The following is a 27,077-nucleotide window of genomic DNA, read 5'->3' as shown; positions in this document are numbered from 1 at the left end:
AACCCCTGCCTGGGTTTTAGTAGCAGCTCTGCGAGTGCGTGTTTATGTTCGTCCGCTGACCCCCGTGACCCAAAAGGTCGAGATGCTCACTGAGGCAAGCAGCAGGCCACAGGCACATTTGGATGTCCTCCGTCTGCCGCAAGTGTCGGGGTGAGAGCCTGCGATGATGTCTGCCAGTAAATCAATGAGCGGGGAAGTCGCTGCGACTCGTTTGTTCTTTAGTTTAGTCACATCAGGAGCCGTTTATCTCGCTCTTTGTTTTTATGAGGATCTACATCTCTTTCACCGTTTTTTGATACAGTAATTTCTCTGTTTTTTTAAAACCCCGCTGTATTTTAACAATATAAAAATTATAGATTTAGCTCCATATGGAAGCATCAAGCTGTGGCTATAAATGTTAAAGTAACTGATCAGGTTTCTTCCAAGTCATTTATAGATGGAATAAAGTCAAGCCAAAAGATCCAAAGGTGAAATGTTCTGATTTTTTAAAGTATTTTTTTTGCAAAGAAAAAAAATCCTGGGGGGAGAAAAGAAACTTTCTGTATGAACTAAAAACAACAAACTTTGTGTGATAGATGCACGTTTTTTTTTCTTCTTAAATGTGACTAAGAGAAACCTAATTATGCTCTGGTGATGGAAAAAACCCAAAAGTTTAACGTTTTACAACTTTTTGTCTTTTAAAAAAAAAAAATCTTTTTATCTGTGGACGTGCAGTTTAGTGATTATTTGGGATCAAATCCTGCCTTTATACACTTTTATAGACATATGAAAAGTGTGCATTTAACCCCCCCCCCCCCCCCCCCCCTTTTTGCCGCTCCAGGCTGTAATGTGTTCAACAGATGTAGGAAAGGGAATCAGGCTTTCATAGATGCTCTAGACATACCTGTCAGACTGATCTACTGTTGTCTGCTTGCAAAGCTCTTCACTATGGCTCAAACAGCTTCCCATCCTTTTGTTCATGAGAAAAACTGGGGGTTGCATGACTTTTATTTTGAAATTGTCAATGATATCTGTCACTAATCAAATGTATCTTTAGCCACAAGCCATTTCAGAGTAATAAGATTAAATAACCTCCTCTCTGTCCTCAGCACCGTGCGCACGTGGGACGTGAAGTCAGAGAAGCAGCACAAGTCTGTCTTTAAGCCTCGCTCTTTTCAAGGGAAAAAGGTCATCCCCATTTGCTGCACCTACAGCCGCGACGGAAAGCTCATTGCAGCGGGGTGTCAGGATGGCAGCATCCAGATCTGGGACAGGAACTTAAGCGTGAGTCCTAAAACACACCAAAGGCCTCGATGTGCAAAAGGGCTGTAAAATTTGCGATGCCTGCTTTCTTATGGCGTCAGGTACACCGTCCCCAAACCCAGGTCATCGGGTCACAGGCCGGTTAGTTCAGAGGTCAACAAAGCACCACGTCTAAAGAATTCAAAGTGCCCGGCTTTAAAATATACGTGTCCTAACCGGGAATAGACATGTCAAACGTGGAACAAATGTGGGTCTTAATTTAAGGTTGGTGGTAGAGAACAGAAATAGAGTTAATTTATTGTTAAATTGATGTTTTGAGAGGCGATTAAAAATCTTGTCTATAATCGGAGCTGTGAAAACTCAAAAGATTCATAAATAGAACCAAGTATAAAAAGGAGCATGCACTTTTATCAGTGGTAAAATCATGTGAACTAAAGACTCCAGATTGTCCCTATATGTGCGTAATCTGCCATCAGAGGTTATTATATGGCTTTAAAGTGATGCCTACCGTATAATGTGGTATCGGTTCAGTTATTTCTTTCTAACATCATTACCCCAAAAACATGTTTTTATTTTTGCTCTTCAGTTTTTTTTTCTTGCCTAACGTCAAACTTTAAGATGACAATGTCAAAACCTGATTTGGCTCAAGTAAGAAGAAAAAGTGCAGTAATTTAGTTGACATGATGCAGCATTTCTACACATATGCTAATTCCAGAGTGGGATGTTTAAACCTGTTAGGAATTTTTGGGATGTGGTGTAAAAAAAAATTCAAAGCAACTTCCTTTCCTTTCATCTCCAAAACAGAGTGTTGCCAGAGAAAAGAATGTGTTTTGAATGAAAATCTCAATTGATGGCTTTTTTATGACTATAAATATGTATAATGTTAATTTAAATCCTATATTAAATGCAGTAAATTTGCATTTGCTGGACTTGGTCTAATATCGTGTCTCAAAATAGCAGATTATGTAACTGCAATGTGTCATGACAGAGTTGAATTGTGCAGAAGTTGCTGGAGGGTCCAATCAGCCCCACCCCCTATTTTCAATAATTACCGGTAGTTAATTACACAATTAGATGATCAAAGTGAACTCTCCTTTCTCCAACCTTCGGTCTGTTTGGGGAATAGTTGATCTTGGCTCCTGGTAAGGGTAGCGCTCAGTGACTTGGCTGGGTTCCCTTGAGTTGTTTGACAGAGCTCCACTTTAAATAGAGGTGAGTTCTATTCGGGGATTCGGAGAGCATCGCTTTCATGTTTTATCAGGATGCCTGTCAGAGTGAGTTGTCTGTCTGGACAACGAAAGAATACCTGTGACTGCCAGTTTTTACTTCTTTTTCTTGTAAATATTATATCACAAATTGTTTTAATTTCCCAAGAAATCTCTTTGAGTTTGACACAGAGTCTATAAAATGAATACAAGATAACTGGATCATTTCTAAATGCTCTCTTAAAAGTCTTCTTTGAAGGGCTGAATAGATTTTGAACATTTATTTGCAGTTTTATGAGCTCAGTTCACATTTTTTTTAGTCATTGTTTTTTCATCTGGTCTAATTAAAAAACAAAACAGAAATGTTACTCATATGATGATAAACATGGTGGCAGCAGAACCAAGACACATCAGCTTTGTGGTTTTGGTTTTTTGTCAGTGATTTTATTCTGTATATATGGGCTGCATGTTACAGACTTTCAGTCCTTACCCTGTCACCTATCATCGCTTTACGGACCCGCGCTTAGCAGCAAACTTCAGGTGGTTAGGTTAAAATGTATTACTCCTCCTTCTCCAACCTAAATATTTAGCCTGCATCTCATAGCGGCTTACAATAGCCATGTCTGTTTTCTGGCCAGTGGAGCCCGCTCTTCCTAAATGGCTAAAGAATTTTAGTTGGTGCCCTCTGCCCTAATCAGCGACTTGGGCTGCTGACTCAAATTCAGATACAAACCTAAAAAGGAGTTGGCCTCTCCTTAAATGAGGCTTATCTCCTGTTGTAATTCTGTCATTACTCACAAGCAGAATATGCTGGCAGATTGGTCATCATCAGTCAGGTACAGGACCTTGATCTGGACCTCAGAAGCTATTGAAGAGGACACATGGTGCTCTTGAGGTCTGACTTGGCTTGATTGGTTCAATGATGGGAGTCAAATAAGGGACGTTCTGAGGTTTGTGTGTTTGTTCTCTGCACTGGATCTACGATGTTGGCGGTTGAAGTCCAACGAGGGTGAACATCTTCGTTTCACATCATTTCTTCATAGACCCGAGGAATGCACTGATGTCATTCATGGACTTACGTCTTCCCTGACTTCAAAATGGGATGTTAACAATCTTTCAAACCCTGTTGTTATTCGCATAAATACTTTGGTTATTGCAGCCCCAGTTTCTGTGTGTCAGGGGAGGGAAATACGGGAATTCTGCAGAGTGCATTCACAATGCTAAGTGAATAGTTGACTGATGTGTCAGCAAAGCTGGGATGGCATTTGTGTCAAAATACTGCAGCATTTTGGGAAAGCAGCATGCATAAATGTACCCTCTGTCGTCAATTTTAAAGTTTTGAAGACTTCCAAAACAACTATTTTGTAATGCATACATGGCCAACTCAACTACACAGGGGTCAATGGCTTTGTTTTTTTTGTGTTTTTTTTTTTATATACTAACCTTTTTCTAGCAGGTTCTGACTGGTGGAACCATCGACTGTATAAAGCTATGTTCACACCGCCATCATAAACACACCTTCAAGCCACCACTTTCAATAAAAGGTCTATGTAAACGTGCGTTTCAAGCTTCTGCGTTTAAAATTCTTACGTTTGTACATGGCTATGCAAGTTTTAACCACCAATTCGGATTTGGCCAAAGTATTTTATAAATCGGAATAGAGAAAGAAAAAAGCCTGGAGCAAAATTTGCCACACTTTGACATTTTGCACCAAGATTGTTCAAGCTTTATGTGGCGGACTAATGAAAAGTAGAAAAAGTGTGAACACCATTGGCTTAACTCGCGTTCAAGAACCTACGTTGCATGGCTGATGTAAACTGATCCCAGCAGTGTGATGTCACCCATAGAAAATGGCTTACCACTGGCTCCAGTGCAATGAGGTCAATTTAGTCACAATTTTTCCCCAATACTGACACTGCCATGTTACCTATTAGTTCAAGTTGATCTGACTCAACTTTTCTAAGGCAACCCCTCTCACCAATCAGGAGTGAGCTTGTTTGAAGTCCACACACATACCACTTGAAAGCAGGCTCTGGAGAATATGTCAGACAAACCCTTTCTAATATTTGACATGTGACGACATGCTTTTGTTAAGGCATCTATAGCTTGTATCACTGGCAATAAAGAAAAAATATTGGGGAAAAATATGGGATGAGCAAGAACATGTTAAAAACAGATAGCAGAGGAAGAACGGTTGTTCTGACAAATATAATGATTAAGTAATCGCTGTTTATTTCTCAACAGAAGTCTATGGGATTTTGGCTTATTAGAACCACCAGGAGCTTCCTATTTGGAATGTGAGGGAATAGGGGTCATTCAGTCCTGTTCTCTTCTACAGTCAATGCTCAGAAGACACCTGGTGGAGGTGACAAACAGTAGGAAGACCAGAAGCATGTGGGACTTCAGCAGGACCTGGGTCCTTAAAAAAAATGCAGCACTGCTTTTTTATCTGCAAAAGGGAGCACATTATTGAGGAGAGTCTGTGCTTTTAGAAGAATAGTTTCATCTAAACATTGTTTTTGAAATTCTTTCTACTACTCAAGACTGGGGATTTTTTTCTTTTGAGAAGTGCAGATAAAACCGCATGGGAATCATCCAGCATCTCCACTGTTGAAGATGAAGAAAATAAGATAAAAACCACTCATTACCAACAAAACAATCAGATTTTTTCCAACCAACCATCCATCTCTGACATTCCTTTAAACACGTTCACATCTGGTCTAGAATCTATCAGGCCTCAGTCTAATCCAGAAAGTTATCTAGTCACTGATCGCAACAATTCCCACTTTATCTCAGTTCCTTTGTTGTGTGTTGCTCATTTGTCCTTTCATTACAACATTTTGTTGATCTCTTTCTTCATCTTTCCACATTGGTTGGAGCTTGTCAAGTGACCTGAAGCCGTTTTCTTCATTCCTTACACTTTGACAAAATGATCCCCGTTAGCTTTAGAGACATGGTAGAGTTAAGCTCCTGTGATTTTTCAAATGTTTTTGGGGTTATCTTGCCCTCGTTCCACATCACCTCACCATTACAAGCCATTTCCCTGAAAGATTAGAGCAGCTGTTCAGGACTTGTGGTTACTTCACAGAGAAACAAAAGTCGCTGAGATGAAGTGACAGCACGTAGGGCATCACTGTGTTTCAGGTGTGCAGTTATAGAAAAAAAACAGATATAAAGCCTTGAAGTGTTTACATAATCAAGCTCAGATAGCACGATTTGGAGCAGTTTGTGCCGCGGCAGATTGTTATCATAGTCTGCTGAAGATGAAACCCAACGCTGTGTTCCTTCAGCAATTTATCAACTCCTGCTGCTAAAAGTCTGACGTTGTAGATTAGAGCCGTATGTTTAAGAGCACACACAAATAGATCTTTGCTTGTATGGAGTTTGAAGTATCTCACTTGTAGCCTTTCCTGTTGTAAGTTTCCTATAAGTGATTCTAAATCAAATCTCGACTATTCGGTCCGTCTTACTTGTTTGGAGAGAAAGCCACAGTTTACAGAGGTTGTCACAAAGAGCGAGAAGTTTCAAACACCGCATTGGAGTCTGGTTTCACCAGCAGGCTGTGGAGATTATCACAGGAAAACGAACATCACGGCAGCTACGTGTGCCAGCCGACATCAGGAATCATAAATAAACACTTGAGCTTTCACGACAGCGACATATTTTCTAAAAATAGTTGCAAAATGGGGTACGTCTGCAGTATGTGGCAGAAACAAAGACAAACTATCTGCTGCTCTTTATTCTGATAGATTTTATATTTGCAAACAGAAGATTAACTTTTGTCAACCAAATGTTGGACCCTTTAAAAAGTTTGAAGAAATTTCCTATAAACCACTATCTTCTTGAAATTTAAACTGGACTTTCCTCACAAAAAGGATTAGTAGGGGAAATTTAGACTTTTAACCTTGCATGCTGCTGGTGCTACTGACAAATTTTCTTTTTACTTTTTTCTCACCATTTCTCTCTATTTTGAACTCACATCTATTTGTGGGACTTGTTTAATTTGCTGTCTTAGTCAATGTTTTTGTCAATGTCTTAGTTAGTACTTAACCTGGTACCCCAGGTTAGGTATAGGCCGCCAACAACTTCCCGCCACCCTCTTCTGTCCTGGGCAATCCTTTCTAGCGCTCTCTAGGTGTTACCGCTCTTCTTGATGTCAGGCTCCAGGTCCCTTCTTCATGTAGTCCTTGGTATTCCTCTCTTTCTCTTCCCGTGGGAATCCCAGACCTGATGGATGATGCTGAATTTTGGTTTTCTCAGGGTGCGGCTGATTCAAATGATCTTTTCTTTCTTATCTCTTCTTCCACTGGTTTGTTTGTTGCCAGAGCTCTTTGTTGCTGATGGTTTCTAGCCAGTGGATCTTGAGGATTTTTTTAATTCAAGAAATGATAAAGGTCTGTAATCTCTTGATGGTGGTGTTCATTGTACTGGTTTTAGTACAGAGCTGCCTAATCATGCCCCATAATATCCACCATTGATCCACCCAACTATCCTCAACTCGTCCTTATTTCCTGATCTGGAGTCTTCCATCCATCTAAACCCTGTTTTAAAGTGTAAACATCTTCAAATGTCTTCCACCTTCATCCTTCAAGCAAAATATAGATGAATATAACTCAACAGTTGGCCTTCAATGAAGGATCTGACTTAGTTTTAGTGAATAGATGTTGGAGTTTTGGTCATCTGGAAATTATTGCCAAGGATACTCATGAAAGTGTATAACTGTATCAGTTAATTTCTTCTGACTTTGCCATGAAGTCACACAATGACGCAATGAGGCCTCTGGTTAGCTGTCAGTTCAAGTTCATCAGAAGCTTCCAATGTCAAAATATCATCATGTAGATTCCTTGAAGCTTTTTAAGTCTCCTGTAATTCACGAAGTCAACCCAACCTTTTTAACTATCCCAACCTTCATCCCCCACATTTCCTCTTTCGGGATTGTTTAAAAACGATTAAGTTCAACCCAGTAAAAAGAAAAAACCTATCATTGAGCTGGGTTTAAATACAGTAGGCTGAGAGCAGCCTGTGGTTCACTGAATATATATTCAAAATATTTATGTATTTATGATCCTTTTTGATTGTTTACCTTACAATTATCGGTACGACGCCCATTGAGACGACTGTTGTTGTGAATTTGGGCTATACAAATAAAATTGAATTGAATTAAATTGAATAACAAAAATAACTAAATACAAATCCAGGAAATAGATGAGTACCCAAGTATAAAATTTGAAAAATAAGACTCTGTAACACAGTTTTTTTAAGAATATTTATAGAAAAATATCCTCAAGAGAAACATCATAAAAGTCAGATTTACATACAATATCCTTTATTTAGTACAATTTTTACTTTTATAGTAAAATCACTAATATAATGGGATGCAATGTTTACTTGATATAATATAGAATCGCCTCTCAAAACTTTGCTCTGGTTGGAAGGGGCAGGAAGATTCTTCATTCCTCCTAACTAAAAACAAGAGGAAACCCACTTGTGTGGTGCTCCATGGAACCACATAAAAACGTTTAATTAGAAGAAACTGAAAATTGTCACATACCCAATTTGACCCAGTCTTCCAGTGAAGTTATTCCAAATTACAACCAGGATGTCTGGCGAGTGGCATTGTACATTTGCAATGCAAAGCGCATTAGCAAAAGTGGTTGATATGAAAATGGTTCACATGAGGTCATGAGGCCTCTACACATTATAGTTGCTGCTATATATTAGATCAAAGATAAAGCACTTTTAGAGTAAATAAGAATATGTAGATTAAATTTAAAATAGTTCTTTTGGTTCTTTTTGTGAAATCAAGTGAATTTGACAACATGAAAGGGTAGTAAGATAGTGGTCCATAAAATAATATGGGGGGGGGATATAATAATGGGGGTGCACAAACATTTGCCTGGAGAGACCAGGCGTAAATCTGTGTTATCTCATTTCAAGGTTACGGCGTTATCTGTCCAATTCAAGTCAGTACCTTTGTCCAGTTTCTTTGGAAGCAAAGTAAGGCCTTTTTTCTTATCACGAGGACACATCTCCCATTCAGCTCATCTCCTGTCACTTTTCCCAGCTTGTCTGTCTCTTTCTCTTATCTGGCCTCCACACTCTGTGCTCCCTTCTGAGATTCCTTATCTGTTGTTACTTGGTCAGATGTGCCACAATTCCCTTTTCATTGATTTATCTGTGTTCTATTCAGGATTAGTGAAAATGGAGCTGTGGAAACCAAGGGTGTGTTTGTTTGAGAGTTAGCAAACCTGCTTCCCAGAGGATTACTTCACCAGCTTCTTGGAATGACCGCTCTGTGTAATCTAGCTGCAGTCGGCCCATATAAAGCTAAAGGTCTGAACACGGGGAGGAAAAGGAGAAAAAAGGAAGTGCATTGAAGCTTATTTATTTGTTAGTCCTAAAACATTAAGGTGATGGGAAGGTAACTGAAAAGGTGCAAGAAATGATTTTGCAGTGCTTTCTAATGTTTTCATGTAGATTTTCTATTCAAATTTGATCAGAAATAACCAACACAAATATGTGTGGTTCTTTAAATGTATCTAGAATTTGTATACAATAAAACCAAATAAAATACTTTTTCAAAAAAAATAAATAAAAGTAATTGTGTTGCTGGAGAGATGGACCCAGGTTTTTCAACTTTTGAACGTATAATCTTTCCTTTACAATTCTCTAAACAAATACTGAGGAGTTTCCACTTTGAAATCTGCTTTTCAGTAAGAGTTTTCATGACTCACGAGGTAAATATCACCATAAACACTATAGTAAACAGCAAATGTAATAGTCATAAAAATACAGCTTTCACAACATTTTATCTTCAGCTACAAGTGTCATTTATTTATCTACAATTCCTCACTTTGTAAGATCACCAATTATAAGATGACAATTTAAACTTCTAATGGAATAAAATAAAGTATCCAAAAATACTGAATTCTACTTTTGCAAAAAGAAACTGACAAAAAAAGATTTTCATTCCACCAAAAGAACCAAAATCAATAAGATGTTGAAGATTAACTAAGAAAAGCTTAAACTGCATAGAAGCCAACTCAACTGAAGGTTTATAAAAATAAGTCCTTTAATCTGCTTTCGAAGAGAAACAACAGCTGCAGGGAAAATGAAGACGGGCTTTTCTTTAGTCTGAAATATGAATCCTCTTTTACTATTTCAGGTAGAAAAATGACCATATTACCATCTGTTAAGCCCAATGTTTGCCAAGTTAATGTCTGCACTTTCACTACAGTGTGTTAAGTTGCTATTATTTCAAAAAATGGAGTGAGCTTACAGTTATAGTTCTGGTGAAAATGAGAACCGTATGTGGTTTTGAGGGCTTAAAGAGTAGGATGATCATTTTTCTTACTTGCACGACCCACTAGGCAGAAGCAAACCCCAATTTATTCAGTGCTGAACTGGACCCAAACCAGCAAGTGACAAGTTGCAGTTCCTAAGACGACCACTAAAGGCTGGTGGCAGAATGGAGCAATTCTACATTGAATCCCATATTAAAAAGTCTTACACCCTAAATAAACATTCTGGTTTCTGACGCTTTTTTGATCTTCGTTGCTCCATTTTCTATTCTTGCAAAAACTTGGCAGGAATGAGTTTTTATTTTTTTTAATCACTGTTACAATTTTATTACAACTCAAATCTGTGAAAAGCTTTATGTGTGTGTGTGTTTTTTTATTGTCAACTGGGTTGGCCAGTGTGTGACCTTAACAAAGTTTTAAAATTTGTTCTGTTCAATTCCTTTTTTAAGATCTTTATTTAATGTATGTGTCTATCCCACTTTTATGTCTAATTATTAACATGTCTAATTATCTTAAGTTTGATACGTCATTGTATGAATGTATAACTGATGATTGTCATTTTTTTGTGTATTATTGTTATTTGATTGCTTGAAATAAACCATTTCAAATCAAATAAAATCAAAATCAAAACTTTAGGCTTTGACGATGATGTCAAAGATGATCTGTCTCATGTCTCAAATATATTGTGACTGTGAGCAAAAGCTGTCTGCTTCATTCAAACATGAACAGACTGATTTTTATCAAACCTCTTGTGGTTATTAGTCAAAAAATGTAGACTTATACATTTATCACGTGTATCTATTTCTAGCCATTTATTTGAATAATCTATTTTTTTCATACTTAGGTCCACACAAAGTTCCACTGTCGGCAGGCTCATGCTGTAGGATCAGACACCTCCTGCCTCTGCTTTTCCTATGACGGTGTGACTCTTGCATCACGAGGAGGTACGAATGATAAAAAATCCAATCACATACCAAGTAGGATTGCATTCATTTGAAGCAGATTTTTTTTTTACTTGGAATTTTTTTTATTTTATGCAGATTATATGCTCTTCAAATCTCAGATTTTGAAACAAATTAGAACAAAACATTTAAATTTGTAATTTTCTTTCTATGTAATGTAGTTGGGACGTAAAGAAAAACTGAAGGTCAAATCAAATTTTGTTTATTTTTATAGAGAAAAGTAAGCATATTGCAATAAATTAAAAATAATCATGATTTTTTGAATCAAACTTTTCTTTTCCAGGTGACGACACTCTGAAGGTTTGGGATATACGAAGTTTCAGGAAGCCGGTGAATGAAGCTTCTGGACTGACCAACTACTTTTCCATGTGAGTTAACATTTGGTGTTGTAAAATTACAATTCAAAAGCATTTTTTATAATGCAAAATGTATCAATTAGGAACTGTTTAATAAATGTTTGTGAACTTTCTTTGCAGGACTGACTGCTGTTTTAGCCCAGACAACAAGCTTCTGCTGACAGGGACCTCTGTGAAGAGAGAGCAGGGATCTGGGAAGCTGGTTTTCTTTGACAAACTATCCTTTAAGAGGGTCTATGAAATAGAAGTCACCAACGCGGTACGTTTTACCACGAGACATTCAACCATGGCTAATATAGATAAAATTGATTCCATTTGTTGGGTACGATCCTCTAATTACACAATAGTAGTTGCAGTAAAAAGCTGTCATTTTCTATCTTCTGTGGTTTCTGTTCAGCCAAACCTAAAACTAAAAAAAAAAAAGTATGAAATAAAAAATACTGAACTTAGTAGGAGAAACTTCTGTAAAATGTTTTGGTTTAGCTATTCTGATTTTAGAGATATCTGATAGGCAGAACTTAACTAAAATGTAGAAAGGCTTTTTACAGTGGAAATCTTTTTCCTTTCCTCTGCTCCTTGTCCCTCCTCCCTTCCTCTCCTCATTCAAGCCGCTTTCAACAGATTTGACTGTTGTGTGAGTCTATAGTCATAACATTCCATAGCCTGGTGTAGCTTTCACCCAGGCTGTTGAACTGATGTGTGTAAGATGAGGGATCAGCCAAAATATTGGTTTGGATCCGTCTGTTTCCACTTCTGTGATTGGCGGCACAGCTTCCCAACTGTCTGTTTTTTATTTTGACTCGAAGAGAAACAAGCATCTTTTCCTTACGGCCGCTTCCTTCAGGACACTGCAGGGAACTGCTTTTAGTTTGACATCGGATGTGCTTTTTGATTCAACTCGGACTTGGGACTGTCGCATGTAAGCACTGGAGAGTGCTCCATGTCATTGCAGTAGCTTACAGCACCTGGTGGTCCCAGGCAATCTTCCAACCTGCCCCGACTCAACGTATCTTCAGATGTGTCGACGGCGGCTCATTTTTTGTGTTTAAGCATAATACAGAACTTCATTTTAAAGCACCAGTCACTTGCAGTTTAAGGTCAATCTGCTGCATTTGTCAGATAAAGCAATAAATATAAAAATGATTTATTGGACAAATTAGATTTTCCTCTGACATGATATTGTCCTCACACTAACTTTGTTAATGTTCTAGTAAAGATGCTTAAAACCTAGATAGACTTGATTCACTTATAGTGCACTTGACGTTTGAGTGGTTGGTAATAATGGTGTCGCTCAAAAACAGTAAGTGCGGATATTAAACTGGTAGCAGCCTGGTCCACGTACATGCCAGTGACTGCTCAGCTTTGTGCGTTTCTGTGAGTTTTTTCTGAACCCACTTTCATTACTGTCTCAAACACTTTAGAGAACAGAGTTTAGCCCTCAACAGTTTTGGTCCTCTTGCATCATTCAGTCTCTTCTGACAAGAGGGTAAACATTTGGAAGTGATTTTTCCACGGGGCCTTCTCTTGCACCACTTTCTGCCATTGTGATTTTCCTTTTTTGTGGAGAGCTCCAGCTCAGTTTTACTGGCTGGTTGGGAAAAAAAAGAAAAAAAAGGCTAAAAATCCTTATTTCCCACGTAATCCAGCCTGTTGCCACAAAAACAATCTAGTCTAGAGAATGGTGAAGGCTGCCAGTTGACTTGTCTTTATTGGTGTTAATTGTTTTGATTTCCCCAAATTTATATACATGTGGTGAAGGTTAGGAGGCTTAATTATGGTCTATTACTCCTAAAATATTCTTAGCCCTAAGGTTTTCTTGTTCTCCCTGTGTCTGCATGAGTTTTCCCAGGCTTATCCATTGATGGTGGAAGTACGTACATCAGGCCAACTTTGACTTGTAGAGTCTAAAGGCTTTTGAAAAATTGGAGCATCATGATGTAAAAATGTAAACATAAAAGGCTGCAGAATATTTTTGAGAAAAATGTTTGATTGTGAAAGTCATTAAAAATGTCCCCTTTTATCCTTAGCTTTGAAATTTACTTCAAATCAAATCAATCTTTATTTATAAAGCGCTTTAAAAAATAAAGCATATTTTCAACCAAAAGTAAAATAAGGACTGTAATATTTAAAAAAGATGAAATTATAAAATCAACACTGTGCCCCACCCATCCACCCAACATAATGAAACCAAAAATGACATACTCAGTAAATACGGTTAAATATAGAAACGGAGATAGTAATGTGGGTTTACAAAATCAGAACATCTGTAAATTGATTGCTTTCGTCATATTTAATCAAAATACTTCTGGTTTGTGTAACAGATCAGTCATCTGTGGCTTACATGCACTCAGTGAACCGTATGAGTGTGCTATTTACTGTGTTTACATCAGCAGTCTGCCACTTTGACAACCCAGGAATTTAAGTGCAGACTTTCTAAAGTGGCGTACCAGTCAGTCGCGTGAAAGGAAGGAAGGCCCATCCGTCATTTCTAACTAAACAGTCTATATAACCCCAGACCTGGATTCTGGGGTGTTCTCTGAATCAGAGGCTTGTTTGGTAAATAGTTCAGACAGGCTTAATCCTCTTTTATTCCAACTTGGAAGAAATAGAACTCGGTAAGATCCCATAGGTTTTTGGCCACCCATTAGGGAGAATACCCTTTCAGTCAAAACCGCTCCCACTGATCCAGATGTGGGCTAAGAACCTCTGAGGGTACCTTTGGGTGTCAGCACTGAGACTGTAGCTGTGTGAGGTGTGAGCTGGGTCTGTGTGGATTAGGCTTGTTTCCCACAGATGTCATCACATTCTTTCTGGAGAGTTTAGAGTTTGGGAACACCTCAGTCTGTTTTCCCTCTAAAGATGTTCTAGTGCTGGTTCTCAGACATTCTGAACTGACAGTCTTGCTTTTTCAATTTAACCACCAACGCACCATTTCTGTGCTGGGAAGACATACGTTCCTAGCTGCAAAGCAATGAACTGCTGATATAAGGACATTATATCTTTTTTGCTAGTCTAATTATTTTAGAATTTTATAGGCGAAGATTATTAAGATCCTGCCTACTAAATGTCTAGCATTGCAATCTATGTGCTTGTTCTGGATGAGTTACAGTGGTATGAAAAAGTTTGGGCACCCCTGATAATTTCCAAGATTTTTCTTCATAAATCATTGGTTGAAGAAAAATCTTGAAAATGATCAGGGTTGCCCAAACTTTCTCATACCACTGTACGTACAGATATGGAACCAGTGAGGATAATAAAGCTGACAGTAATCATGTCTTTTATTATTTTTCCCTAAAAGGATCGCTCTCTTAGGATACTTAGTTTTGAGTATAAGAGTAAAAATTCTATCCAACCAAAATTAGTTTTGGATGGAAATTTGACAACTAAATCTATGTGTCTTTCAATTGTGCCAAATTGTAAATCTGTGAATCCTAATTGAATTGATGGTTTTGCAGTGATATACAGATTTATTTGGTATCGATCAAATGACTTTATGTGTTTGTAATGATGCTTTAATGCTTAAGTTCCACCTTAATGTATAGGCCACATATATCTGTCGTATGTTCTTCCTAAAGTAAATTAGCATCTAGATGAAACATCATTTCTTGCTTGATCATTTCCTAAAAGTGTTGCTGCCAGTGCTGTGCTTTACAGGGTGTGCCATGATGCAAATGATGGCTTTAACTTTAACTATGCTTGGAGTAACCAGGGATAAAAGGAGGTAGATGAGACTTGAATCTGTTCTTGCATGACAAAGAAGCAGTTTTGTCAGCAAAGTAGAACTGCACATTTGGACGCCACTTATGAAATGCCACCATAACTAGCTTTTGCCTTATTTAATGCTTTTTAACAAACATATTGAGTGGTTTTAATGGCTTTAACAGTCGTTGGTATTTTAGTGAATACCATAATCCTTCATTCTGCCACAGAGGAACTGATGGATCAGTTTCTTCTGTTGTGATGTGATTTATTCTCCTTAACTTGAAGTATAAACTGTGTTTTTCTTCACCTTGAGGTGTTCTGAACACTTTTGGAACGTAGTGCTGTGACTGACCTAAACTATGCAAATCTATTAAGTCGTGAACTTTTGCGGAACTCCGGAATGTTCTTTGTTGAATCCACTGCGGACACATTGTAGACTAAAAATCCTGTTGTTGTTTTATTTTTACTCATCAGATGCAACACAAACAAGCCCGTAAAGGCTTTGCCTGTGTGTTGCTAACCCAAAGCTTTGACAGCATGCACTGAGGGTGGGGGGCAGAATTCCTTATTGTGGTCTCTGCCTTCCCTCACATGAAGGGACTGTCACCGTTGCTGTAGCAACCCTGGCAGGCCAATTTAAAGGCTATCACACATTTCCACTGGAGCACATCCTCTATGTGGACTTAAATACTCACTAGTGAGACTTTCGATAGGATGAGAACATCCTAACAGATATTTTACATAAAGTAGGTGTTTAAATCGGCTTATTTTTCAAATCTCAACCGCAGGTGGAATGAAAATACGTTCGAATTTTTGGCTCAGTTAGTTGGCAATTAAAATGAGTTCTCAGTAAATGAGCGGGACTGCAGAGGCTCATTTATTTGGCAGAATGTTTTATCGGTTACAGTTGGCTCAGCTGGTCGAGCAGATTAACCTTCATCCGGCCAAAGAGCCACACTGCTGATGTGCTGTACTGCCTGTGTGAGCGTGTGCAGGATTTCAATTCACTTGAGGCTCAGCCTAAAGTTTTCTCTGAAACATTTGAAGCCAAAAATGTTGCAAATTACACTTGTTTTTTAAGGCGATACTTTTATTTCAGGGTTGTATGTGCAATTCTTATTCAAATAAAACATTGTGTTTCTATTGCCGTGTAAATACTATTATTTTGCTCTTTGACGTATTTATTTTTTGCTTCAGCATGTCTGTCCTGTGAGTGAGCGCGCTCAGTTGGCGTCTGCCTGTCATGAGCAAAGTGAGGCTCCTTCCACTGGTTTCCTGGTGGGAAGCTGAACAGCTGGGCGTTAAGCAGCTTTCACCGTTCCTGAATCTGGTCGCCCCAGTCATGGTCTTACCCACCCCCCAACCAGACTCCTGCCATAGACCCCATTAGCAGGCTGGGACAATTAAGTGTGCAGAGAAGGGCGGCACTACTGTAGAGGTTCACATATCACTGAGTGAAAAGAAGAGCTTCATCACTGTCTAACAACTATGCTTATATTTCTTCTCCTGACTCCTTTTTTTTTCCCTTGTTCTTCCCCTTCTCTGTTTTTACTCTTTCACACACACACACACATACACACCCAGACACACACCTCTGGATAACTGTGGTCACATTTGCCTGTTGCCACTGGGCCATCTGTCACATTCAGACTGAGGGATCCAGCCCTTATCCCAGCAACCAAATATAGTCAAGTAAAGCAGCAGCACACAATAGGACTTGTCCCCACCGTACCTATGCAACAAACCTGAGTCACAGGCTTAAAGCATTTACAGCAATAAAATCGGAGTGTTTCCTTCTTCTAGCCAAGAAGCTAAAATGGAAGGTTTCTTCCCTGTAATCCATACGAAGGGAAAAAGTAGTTAAACATTTTTTTAAGGATCTTGTTGAGTTTACTACTTTTTGTTTTAAAAAAAAGTGTGAAAGAAATCATTTTTGAATGTGTTTTTGTGTTTGATCCAGAGCGTTGTCCGCTGCCTGTGGCACCCAAAGCTCAACCAGGTCATGGCGGGTACTGGAAATGGACTGGCCAAGGTTTACTATGATCCAGTTAAAAGCCACAGGTATGTTCAGCTGTGGAAGATGAGTTGATCTCACTTGTCCTTACAAAAACCTTGGATGCACTTGTGAAGATTGTGATCTCACCATCATGCCTTGGATGAAAGCATCAGTTTTCCAGGTTTATTTTGTAAAGAAGCTCTGTGCACCTTTTAGGGCAATCCGAAAATGCAACTGTACTAACAAATTTCTCTCATATTATATCTTGATGCTGCAGCTATACACTACAGATAATTAAACCATAAATTAGAAACATTAAAAACATGACTATTTATTGATGTGTTGCTTTAATAGTGTCATCTGTCATGATTTTCTGCTACTGATAAAGTGAGGTTAATCTGCCTCCGCCTGCAGCATATCAGTCATTCCGCATTTGAAGAGAAACACACACACTGCTGTGTTTGACAAAGGAAGGTTTCCTTCTTGATGCAGAGCTGACACTGATCCCTTCAGTTGCCAGCAGATTGATAGGAAGCAGTGAAAGAAGCTTCTGGTAATTGTGGCTTTCAGAGCCAAGTGCTTTTATTTTCCCTGGTTGTTAAGCGCTGAAAAGAACCAGTAAAGTTACCTAAAAAAAGGTTTGAATAACATAAGAAAAGAACCAATAAAAAAAGTATTAAAAAACTGCTTTAATTCTTTGAATTGAAAAAATAATAATTTCTAAAACATAGTCAGATTATATCTACTGATTGTAGGTTAAGATGATCTGTCTTTGTAACGAGTGTTCTGTGTCCAAATGAACTTCTTCCAGGGGTGCAAAGCTGTGTGTTGTGAAGAGCCAGCGCAAAGGGAAGCATGCAGAGACATTAACACAAGATTACATCATCACACGTGAGTACTTCTGGGTCTGTGAGTAAAAAAACAAACGTGTGAAGTACACCGAAGCGGAGTTACATTCATGTTGTCTGACTGGAGAAGTTGAAAATGGCAGGGTTAAATGCCTTTCTCTCCCTCAGCATTTTATGAAACTGCCGATGTGTGTGTTTAAACAGGAAAGGAAAACCGTGCCAATGGCTCTCCAAGTGTGACGAGCGGCGCATGTTTCTTCTCAAATCAGTCCTGCTTTTGGTTTTACTTCAAATCCCAGACGACTCCTGGAACACGCATCTGAAAATGCAGACTGGTTCCATCTCTGGGTGGAGGCTTTGAAGTGGAGCTTGTTCTGGCAGGTCCATTAGCTGATGGAGTAGGGTATGGATTATTGAATGGACTACCGTAGGGCTTGGTGCCATGCGTCAACCATGTGGTCTCCTGTCATGCTGGAATCACGCAGCAGACATGCTCATCTCCCACCTCTGCTGGCGTGATCTCCTGATGGGTGAACCACACGCACGCCCAAAAAAAAAAAAAAAATCACCAGAACATGAGACTGTCACCTCCTCGGTGCGTGCCTCGCCCACCTTTGCCCTCAAACTGAACTCGTGAACCCACAGGAACGGAGCAGCTGTCGACTGGCTGTCTCCCCATTGGCTGCTGAGACGCCACTCATTTACCGCTCAGGCTACGGCTGCTTTTTTCAGGTGCATCATGTGATTTCATTGCCAAACCAACAGTGCGCGGAGTCGGCAGACACTTCAGCGCTGCGACTGCGAGCGCCGAGTGACGCACTTGATGGCCCGGCACTGGAAAATTAAAAGGGACAGGAAACAAGTGATGGCCCATTGAGAAAAGCGAGGGAATCTGTTAGCAGTAACCTTTTTGCTTAATGAGGCATAGAGAAGAATCACCACTGAACGCTGGCAGAGCTCCTGGATGGAAAAACACTTTGTCTAGTTCTTTACTAATGTGTCTCTTTGTGACCTCTGAAGATAAGAGCAGAGTACACTTTCTAATGCTTGCACCAGCACGCCGCTATCCTCGCACAGCTCTCTGATAAGTTACTCACCAGTTCACTCAGACACTCTTTAAGTTGAGGAGCCTTTGTTGTGATGGTGTTCATGAAAGTGTAAAAATGGGAAAAAGCAATTGTCTGAGAGGAAGCACGTTGGGGATCTGAGGAGTCGATAGGAACTAGGTCAAATCTGAATGATCTTAATGACTGACTGGACACTCACCGACCACCTTGCTAGTACCGGGTTGGACCCCTTTTGTCTTCAGAACTGCCTTAATCCTTTATGGCATAGATTCAACAAGGTACTGAAAACTTTTCTCAGAGAGTTTGGTCCATACTGACATGACAGCATCACACATTTGCTGCAGATTTGTTGGCTGAACATCCATGATGCCAATCTCCCGCTCTACCACATCCCAAAGGTGATCTACTGGGTTGAGATCTGGTGACTATGGAGGCTGTTTGAGTCCAGTGAACTCATTGTCATGTTCCAGAAACCAGTCTGAGATGATTCCTTCTTTATGACATGGCACCTTATCTTGCTGGAAGTAGCCATCAGAAGATTGTACACTGTGGTCATAAGGTGATTGACATGGTCAACAACCATACTCAGGTAGGCTGTGGCGTTGTAACCATGCTCAGCTGGTACTAAGAAGCCCAAAGTGTGCCAAGAAAATACCCCCACAATATTACACCACCACCACCAGCCTGAGCCGCTGATATAAGGCAGGATCGTAGTTTCATGTTGTTGATGCGAAATTCTAACTCTACCATCTTATTTAATGTTGTAGTAGAAATGGAGACAATGACTTTCCAATCTTCTATTGTTCAGTTTTCTTGAACCTGTGCGATTGTAGCCTCAGTTTCCTGCTCTTAGCTGACAGGAGTGACACCTGGTGTGGTCTTTTGCTGTTGTAGCCCATCTGCCTCAAGGTTGAACGTTTTGTATGTTCAGAGATGTTCTTCTGAAGACCTCGGTTGTGGTTGTTTGAGTTCCTGTTGCCTTTCTATCAGCTTTCTATCAGTCTGGCCATTCTCCTCTGACCTCTGGCATCAACAAGACATTTTCACCCACAGAACTGCTGCCCATTGAATAATTTCTCTTTTTCAGACCATTCTCTATAAACCCTAGAGGTGTTTGTGGGTAAAAATCCCAGTAGATCTGCAGATTCTAGTACTCAGTACTCTAGTACTCAAGTACTCAGACCAGTCTGTCTGACACCAAATTACTGGTACCTAAACGACCTTCCTTCTCCATTCTGATGTTCGGTTTGAACTGCAGCAGATTGTTTAGACCATGTCTACGTGACTAAATGCATTAAGTTGCTGCCATGTGATTGGCTGATTAGACATTTGCGTCAACGAGCAGCTGGACAGGTGTGCCTAATAAAGTGACCAGTGAGTGTAAATCATTATGCAGTTTGTTTGCTCTTAACACTGTTCTATGTTCTATGTTCTATTTTCTTTCCTTCAGGAGGTTTACACGTGTGGGATTTTGTGTGTATAAAGTGAAAAACCTGCACTGAAATTCGTTCCAAAATTGCCGCTCGTTCCTCAGACCCATTTTAAGGACAGCTAACCACATCTTCAACATAGACCGAGCAGCTGCACTGTAGCTTACTGCTTTTTACCTGCCAGCTGGCCAATCGGAGGCGACCAGAGCTGCATTCTTGTTGCCCGACAGTTGGCTGTGATGTGGACTGCGGGGTATTCAGCCATGCTAAACAAGATTCTGAGCCATAGAAGAGCTCAGTTCAAAGAAAGCTGTGAACTTTAGAGAGTTTAAACTGTACAAATGTTTCCGCACGTCTCACTAATCCGAGTAACAAGACCTTTTATTCCAAATGCGGCTTAATCCTAAGATTCAAGCAAAAAAGCAAGAAGCTTGAAATATATCTGTGCCCTTCATTATGTCTGTGGAAAACGTTGTTGGTGTTTTTGGTGGAGAATATGTGAAAAATATGCTGGTGAATGTAGGTTTCCTAAATCTTTGATTTCACTGCCAATGATAAAAGAAAAAAAGCAGCAAAGAGATGTAGCATTTGGTCTGCATCTGTGATTTGGACTTCAAATGACGTATAAGGCTGTAGATTAAGATAAAACATTTCAGAAAGCTATAAAAAAAACAAGCTTGGTCTGGCTGCTGAAATGCTACTTTAATTTGATTTTCCATTTACAGGCTCACAATTGGATTAAAAAGAAATTACAACTTCGATTGATCCCACAAAGGACAAATTGATTTGTTACCATAAATAAAAAAAACAACAAATAATGATGAAAAAAACAGAAAAAAATCTTCAGTGACTATGAATCTATTAGCTAATGGGAGGAAAAATCTGCAGAAGTGCCCCTCTTCCTACAGCTGGGGTGTTTCAGTCTTTGACTGCAGGAGCTGCCTAGTGCACCCATATATATTTAGTACAATAATATAATTAATTTTTCCCTCAATTTCTATTCGAAATCATTTCTTTGGTTTAGAAAAAACACTAAAATAGCAATACATTTAAACTAAAAAAAAGGGTTGACTTCCATTTTTAAAATTGATCAAATTCTTGTATTAAAAAGTTACAGACAGACCCACTCCAATGAAAATGGTGCTTCTAACATGTTTTCGTGGCCTTTTTCTGATCATAGAGGACAAATGTAAAGGAAATTTGGCTTAAATTGCATTCATGAGTACTTCTTTATTCAAATAGCTGTGTATCAGGAGCAGATGAAAAAATGCAGTTTAGAAAAGCTTGTAGGTGTGTTGTTGAAGCTACTGTGGCAAGCCACAAAGTCCGTGCTCTGATCCATTCCGATGCGTCTGCTTGTAGACGACCAGATCCATGCAGGTCTTTGTTTTCCTCAACTGAGCTGGTTTCTACTCAAAACTGTACGGCTCGATTTTAGTTTCACCAGTAACGTTAGGTTGGGGTTGTGAGGGGCTGTAGAGAGTAAACAAATAGATGATGGGAGTTGGGGGCGGGCTTACTTTGTGCCAATGGTCCCACTCACAACTCATAGAAGAATTTTTAATCAACTACTGCTGCTGTACAGAAACTTTAAAGATTGATTTAATATCAATTCATAGATATTTTTTGGACCCCATATGCTGGGCTGTTTTACAGGACTGTTATCTAAAAACAAAAACAGGTTTATTCACTCATGTGGATCTCTGAGTAAAATCCTTTTTCTGTTGCACTGAAGGTGCTTTAACTCTAGAGTTCATCAAAACTGGGGTTTTCAAGGCTGAGTTTTAGGAGTTTAGGTTGTTGACTTAAACTGCCATAATTAGCAGACCCACAAAAAGCACAACTCCACACAACACACATTTGAAAGCGTCCTAAAGTTGTACATTTATGTCTCAGCGTGGGTCAAGCTGGGGTTGGTTTCTAGTGTCTGTCAAAACAATCGTCTCCTTTGCCAGCGTGTGCGTCCCACACAGCTGCTCGAACTGGCAACATTTTCGCCAGCGATTGAGTCAAATGTCTCTGGCAACCTTTCACACATGTAGACTGTTCGGATTAAAGCAGCCGTGTATTGTAAAGACGTGTTTTACAAGCACAAACATAACCGTTGCCCTGTTGGCCGTACATAACAAGCTTGAATTTGGGATTTTGCAACAGCAGTGAAGCATCAGTATATTTGCACTGAAGATCTTTATTTCTGTTTTCCATTTCTGTCCTAATTTGGGAAGAAATATTGTTTCATCTGAGTGTTGTTTTTTTAAAATGACGTTATTTAGCTTATGAATTTGCTTGTTTACTTTGTGTGTCTCCAGCTCATGCCTTACCCATGTTCAGAGACGCCAGACAGAGGAGCACACGGAAACAGCTGGAGAAGGACAGACTCGACCCAAAGAAATCCCACAAACCCGAGCCTCCTGTGTCGGGACCAGGTGACTTTCGAAAAGCCAAAAAAAAAAAAAGAAAAAGAAGAAAAATGTCTGTTTCTGTGAAACTCTGTTTGGCTGCGGCTCTGCAGCTGTGGATAAAAATAATTTTTTAGGCAGATGTGGAAGGATGACAACAGCTCTCCCACTTGGCCTCTCAAAGACCCGTCATGGCCTTCTGTAGCCTTAAAACTGCTGGGACAGGAAGCTGTATAGTGACCTCTGGTTAAAGGTCATGTTCGGTGTCTTTCTACTCGCTTCCTAAAGTTTTCTGAACAAAATAATCAGTTCTAGGAAATAAGCGTCCACAACGTTTCCATCTCCATCAAGTGAACGCGCTTAAGTCGATTTTGTTTTTTTACTTATCCTGTTTTTTCACTTACCCCCCTCCCTTTCCATCCCTTTTGCCCTGTTTAGCAGTAATGAAATGATTCCGCGGCATTTCTTGTTTCCTCTGTGGCTGAAAGAAATGCTTAAGACATTTAAAGCCATCAAAAAGATGACATTCGGACCATCAGACATCAAAAAGTATAAAGATTTGAGAAGCTGATAAGCTAAACTCCACATAACAGGGATTAGGGAATTTCTTTTGGGTTTTACAAGTCCCCACACTTTCACTTTTGTTTGTATTTAAATTGGGCCAGTAAAGACAAATTTTATCTCAGATAAAATAAATTGGTTTCTTAAATTCTGCAGATTTTTTTTTATAATTGTTCATCTTTAGTGTGAGCTGCCCTTATACTAATGTTTGCTGGTTTGCTGCTGGCTTACAAGCGGTGAGAAGAAGTTCCTCTGAATCCCCAAACAGCCCCGACGTGCAGCTCCATCCAGCAGGAAATCCCGGTCCGTTTGAAGTCCATGTGGATATTTCATCCACCGTCTTTTAGGATGTCATCTCAGGGAGGCAGGAAGCGCTTTACCCCCAAAAGTTCCATCAAATCCGAAACCCAACCAGCCAGCACAGACGTACTGCAGTCAGGCACAGTAACCGCTGAAAGTTCTCACAGAGTTTCCTTGCATAATTATTTTTGTAAACAGGTGATGAAGTATGAGCCGATGCAGTTTTTTTCCTTTTTTAAATCAAATAACGTGTGCTTGCAGGGAGAGGAGGCAGAGTAGCAGCACATGGAGGGACTCTGTCGTCTTTCATCGTGAAGAACATCGCTTTAGATAAAACTGATGACAGTAACCCGCGAGAGGCCATCCTGCGTCACGCCAAGGAAGCTTCAGAGAACCCGTACTGGGTCGCACCAGCCTACAAAGAGTAAGACAAAGGAAAAGCCTTTCTGAGCTCTGTCAGTAGCTGAGTGTGTTTCCATGTGACTTCCAGTTTGATTTTTTTAAATTTGCTATTCATATAAGTTAATTACGGTGCTCTACATCAGTATCCTAAACTCTTTTTCAGAATCTCTAAGAGAAAAAAGCCGACAGAAATACCAGAGTTTTCATCTGTTCTGCTTTAAATCTGCTGTGACACCACTCTGGGATCTGACAGTATTGGAAAAACACTTTGTCAAAGCCAGATTTCAATGTCCTCCAGGCCACATCTGACCCAGGGACTTATTTGACCCATGTGTTTTCAGAACAATAGCTTTCTGATCGATTTATAAAAACGTGCAGCAAATTTAAAAGCACAAGAGTTTAGACGAAACAAATGAATCTGACATCAGAGACTCACAGTTTGTGTCAGATCACGAATATCTAAAAACACGCTTGTATTGGTTTATCTGTTGCTTAGAAACAGCAGCAGGAGGAAATATCTGACCGCTGCATAAACTTGTTTGACAGTGAAGATATTTTGTTGTAGAACCAGGAGTTGAACTGTTTCCTGTGTCCGATTCCCTTTAGGACCCAGCCGGAGCCCGTGTTTGCCGAGGAATCGGATGAGGATGAGGAAGCTGACAAAGAGCCAGAGTGGAAGAAACGCAAAATCTAAAAATTCAGGAGTAGCTGATTTTATTGAAGAAGTCAGAGATGACGGACAGTCACAACGATGCATTTTTCCTTTTTTTATTATTATTATTTTTTTGTTAAATCGGGTTTGCAGGGGAGGCATAAATCTATTCTCAGCATAAAAGCTTGATGGAGCTTCTTACAGGTTTATGTTCTACTTTCAAACCCGTTGGAGGAACTTTTATGTCTGTTTTGATTGCAAGGACTGTATTTCCATAACTTCCATTGTTCTCCCATGTCACATTTCCAGAGTTTGCCAATGCGTCGTAAATCAGCTCCAGATTTTGCGGTCTGGTGCTGTTTATCATCACATATAACAGCTTGCAGACTGTAAATTACAAAGATGTATAAAAAATGTTCAGCTAATTTTGTTTGCAAGCATTTCTTTTAAGATTTGAACGTTTTAAAGCTCTTTTCTCCATTACTTTAAGTCTTTAAAAAAGAAAGGTATCAGTTTCTTGTCAGAAGTTGATGGATTTCATCTCGAGTGGGATGGACTTGGTTTTACCTGCTGATCAAAGAAATACCTTTCCTGTGAGGCATTAGCACAAACCTGCTGGCGATTTATGTTGAACCTTCAGAATTTTACACCACAGCCATTCATGATTGTTCCAAAAATGCTACAGTTTGTGGCTATTTACATGTGAAGCCCTCTTATGGTTTCTGGTTTTAAGTGTTTGCTTCTTTTAGTCTAATGATGAAGGGGGAACCCGGCTTTCAGAACCAGATGAATGGTTGAATAAAAAAGTTCACACTTTTCCACGGCTCTATTCCACAATGAATTATTTACTTGGAATGTTTTTAGGGAGCTGAAAATCATTCCACACTTGCCTTTTTTTTTATAATGTCTCTAAATATTTGAATAATCGTAATAATCGGGGCAGGTTAAATCCTTCAATTGACAGAGAAACGTATATAGTGATTCAAAATAAAATTTAGGATAAATTTAATATTATTAAGTTTTTAAGACAGTGGCTCAGGTGGCTGAGCGGGTCGTCCAATGATCGAAGGGTTTGCGGTTCGATCCCCGCTCCCACCAGCCAAAATGTTGTTGTGTCCTTGGGCAAGACACTTCACCCTCCTTGCCTCCAGTGTGCCTCCACTGGTGTGTGAATGTGCAGGAATGATCCCGGTGATGGTCAGAGGGGCCGTAGGCGCGAACTGGCAGCCATGCCTCTGTCAGTCTGCCCCAGGGCAGCTGTGGCTACAACCATAGCTTACCATCACCAAGTATGAATGAGGAGTGAATGAATAATGGACACAATGTAAGCGCTTTGGGTGTCTTGAAAAGCGCAGATAAATCCAATCCATTATTATTATTCAAGCTTTGTTTTGGTTGTATTTCTGCATTTTTTAGGATTTTGTACCTAAATAGGAAAAGCATTACAAATTTTCTGTTCTAAAAAAACTGATGTGAGTCTAAATAAGATTTAAAAATATATAAACTGTTTTAAGTTTCACTGTTATTCATGTCCCACTATTGTGACTCTAAACCTGTTTAGCTTCTGCCGACATTTTGACTCGTTCATTTAGGAGTAAGGGAGTCAATGAAGATTATCAACATGAAGAAAACTATCATGTCTTCATGGAAAATTCCCTCAAATGTCACTATTAAAGCAGGACATCATAAATAAATTCAAAATTCACACAAAAAAATATTACCAATAAGGTAAAATTTAGGTTTTGCAATCCAGCTTGTGTGTATTAGGGATGCAACGATTCACTTTTCCCCGCAATTCTGTTCATTCATACCTCAACTTTTGGGTGCCAATTTTGTTGCGGTTTCATACAATTTGTTTATATAAAAAAAACAAGAAAAACCAAACATTCAGAAAAATCCTTTTTTTTTTAATTTGCTATAACTGAAGAAAAACCTTTCAGTTGGTTTATATAAAGTCTAGTAAAATGTAAAAAAAACAATAAATATTAAATCCTTAGTTTTAGCAGAACATGTTTGATTCAATGTAAACTTTCTGGAATGCAGTAGAGATGCAATGATTCACTTTCCCTACGATTTAATAACGTACAGTTCGGTTTAAAACTGAGATCTGGGGCTTCCGTATTGTGTATTCATTCAAAAAAATGAATTGAAAATAGTCTTAAAGAGCAAATGGGTGGCAAAGGTTAAAAGCAACTGCCCACGTTGATGTTTTTGTTTTTCAATGACTTCATTCAGGAAGTCGGTTTTAACAGCAGCTTTGAGGATCCAACCGTCAGCAGCTGGAGGTGATGAAAGTGCAGTTTGGTTGTGGAAGGACAGGGAATCACTCATTCTGGTGATGAAGCAGCAGGAACGTGGAAAGAAGAATTTTCTGTGCAAACTGGAAACAATGGCCTGAAGCTAGAACCATTCAAGCAAGGACCAATTAAAGGCTGACTTTGATTCCAATACATTTTGTTCTTTTTTCTAACCGCCGGGGTTTCTGGGTGTTTCCCTTTACAGTCAATCATAGAACAACTGCTCAAAATATTTTCTGTTTTTTAAAAGTGTGTTTACTAAAAATGTGGAACCGGTTGACTGTTTCTTTAACAAAACCTGTAGATAACGCAAAATACTCATTAATAAACATTTTATATGCTGCTTTGAGATTCAAA

The 27,077-nt window shown here is 39.2% G+C and overlaps 1 protein-coding gene across 2 annotated transcripts in view; it reads left to right on the top strand.

The window, feature by feature from the left end:
- wdr70 (WD repeat domain 70) overlaps positions 1-25,241 on the top strand; it is a 40,209-nt gene extending 14,968 nt beyond the window's left edge. For both annotated transcript variants that reach the window (XM_004074912.4, XM_023960773.1), the window contains exons 10-18: positions 1,089-1,263; positions 10,593-10,692; positions 10,994-11,078; positions 11,187-11,325; positions 16,729-16,829; positions 17,576-17,655; positions 22,419-22,535; positions 23,631-23,793; positions 24,378-25,241. In XM_004074912.4, the coding sequence (XP_004074960.2) occupies positions 1,089-1,263; positions 10,593-10,692; positions 10,994-11,078; positions 11,187-11,325; positions 16,729-16,829; positions 17,576-17,655; positions 22,419-22,535; positions 23,631-23,793; positions 24,378-24,465 (1,048 nt within the window). In that variant the 3' untranslated portion in view covers positions 24,466-25,241. The remainder of the gene's footprint in view (positions 1-1,088; positions 1,264-10,592; positions 10,693-10,993; positions 11,079-11,186; positions 11,326-16,728; positions 16,830-17,575; positions 17,656-22,418; positions 22,536-23,630; positions 23,794-24,377) is intronic.
- Positions 25,242-27,077: the final 1,836 nt, after the last annotated feature.

The sequence above is a fragment of the Oryzias latipes genome, chromosome 12 (genome assembly GCF_002234675.1).
Source record: "Oryzias latipes chromosome 12, ASM223467v1".
In the NCBI taxonomy this organism is placed as follows: Eukaryota; Metazoa; Chordata; class Actinopteri; order Beloniformes; family Adrianichthyidae; genus Oryzias; species Oryzias latipes.
This window is presented reverse-complemented; position numbering and strand designations above follow the sequence as displayed.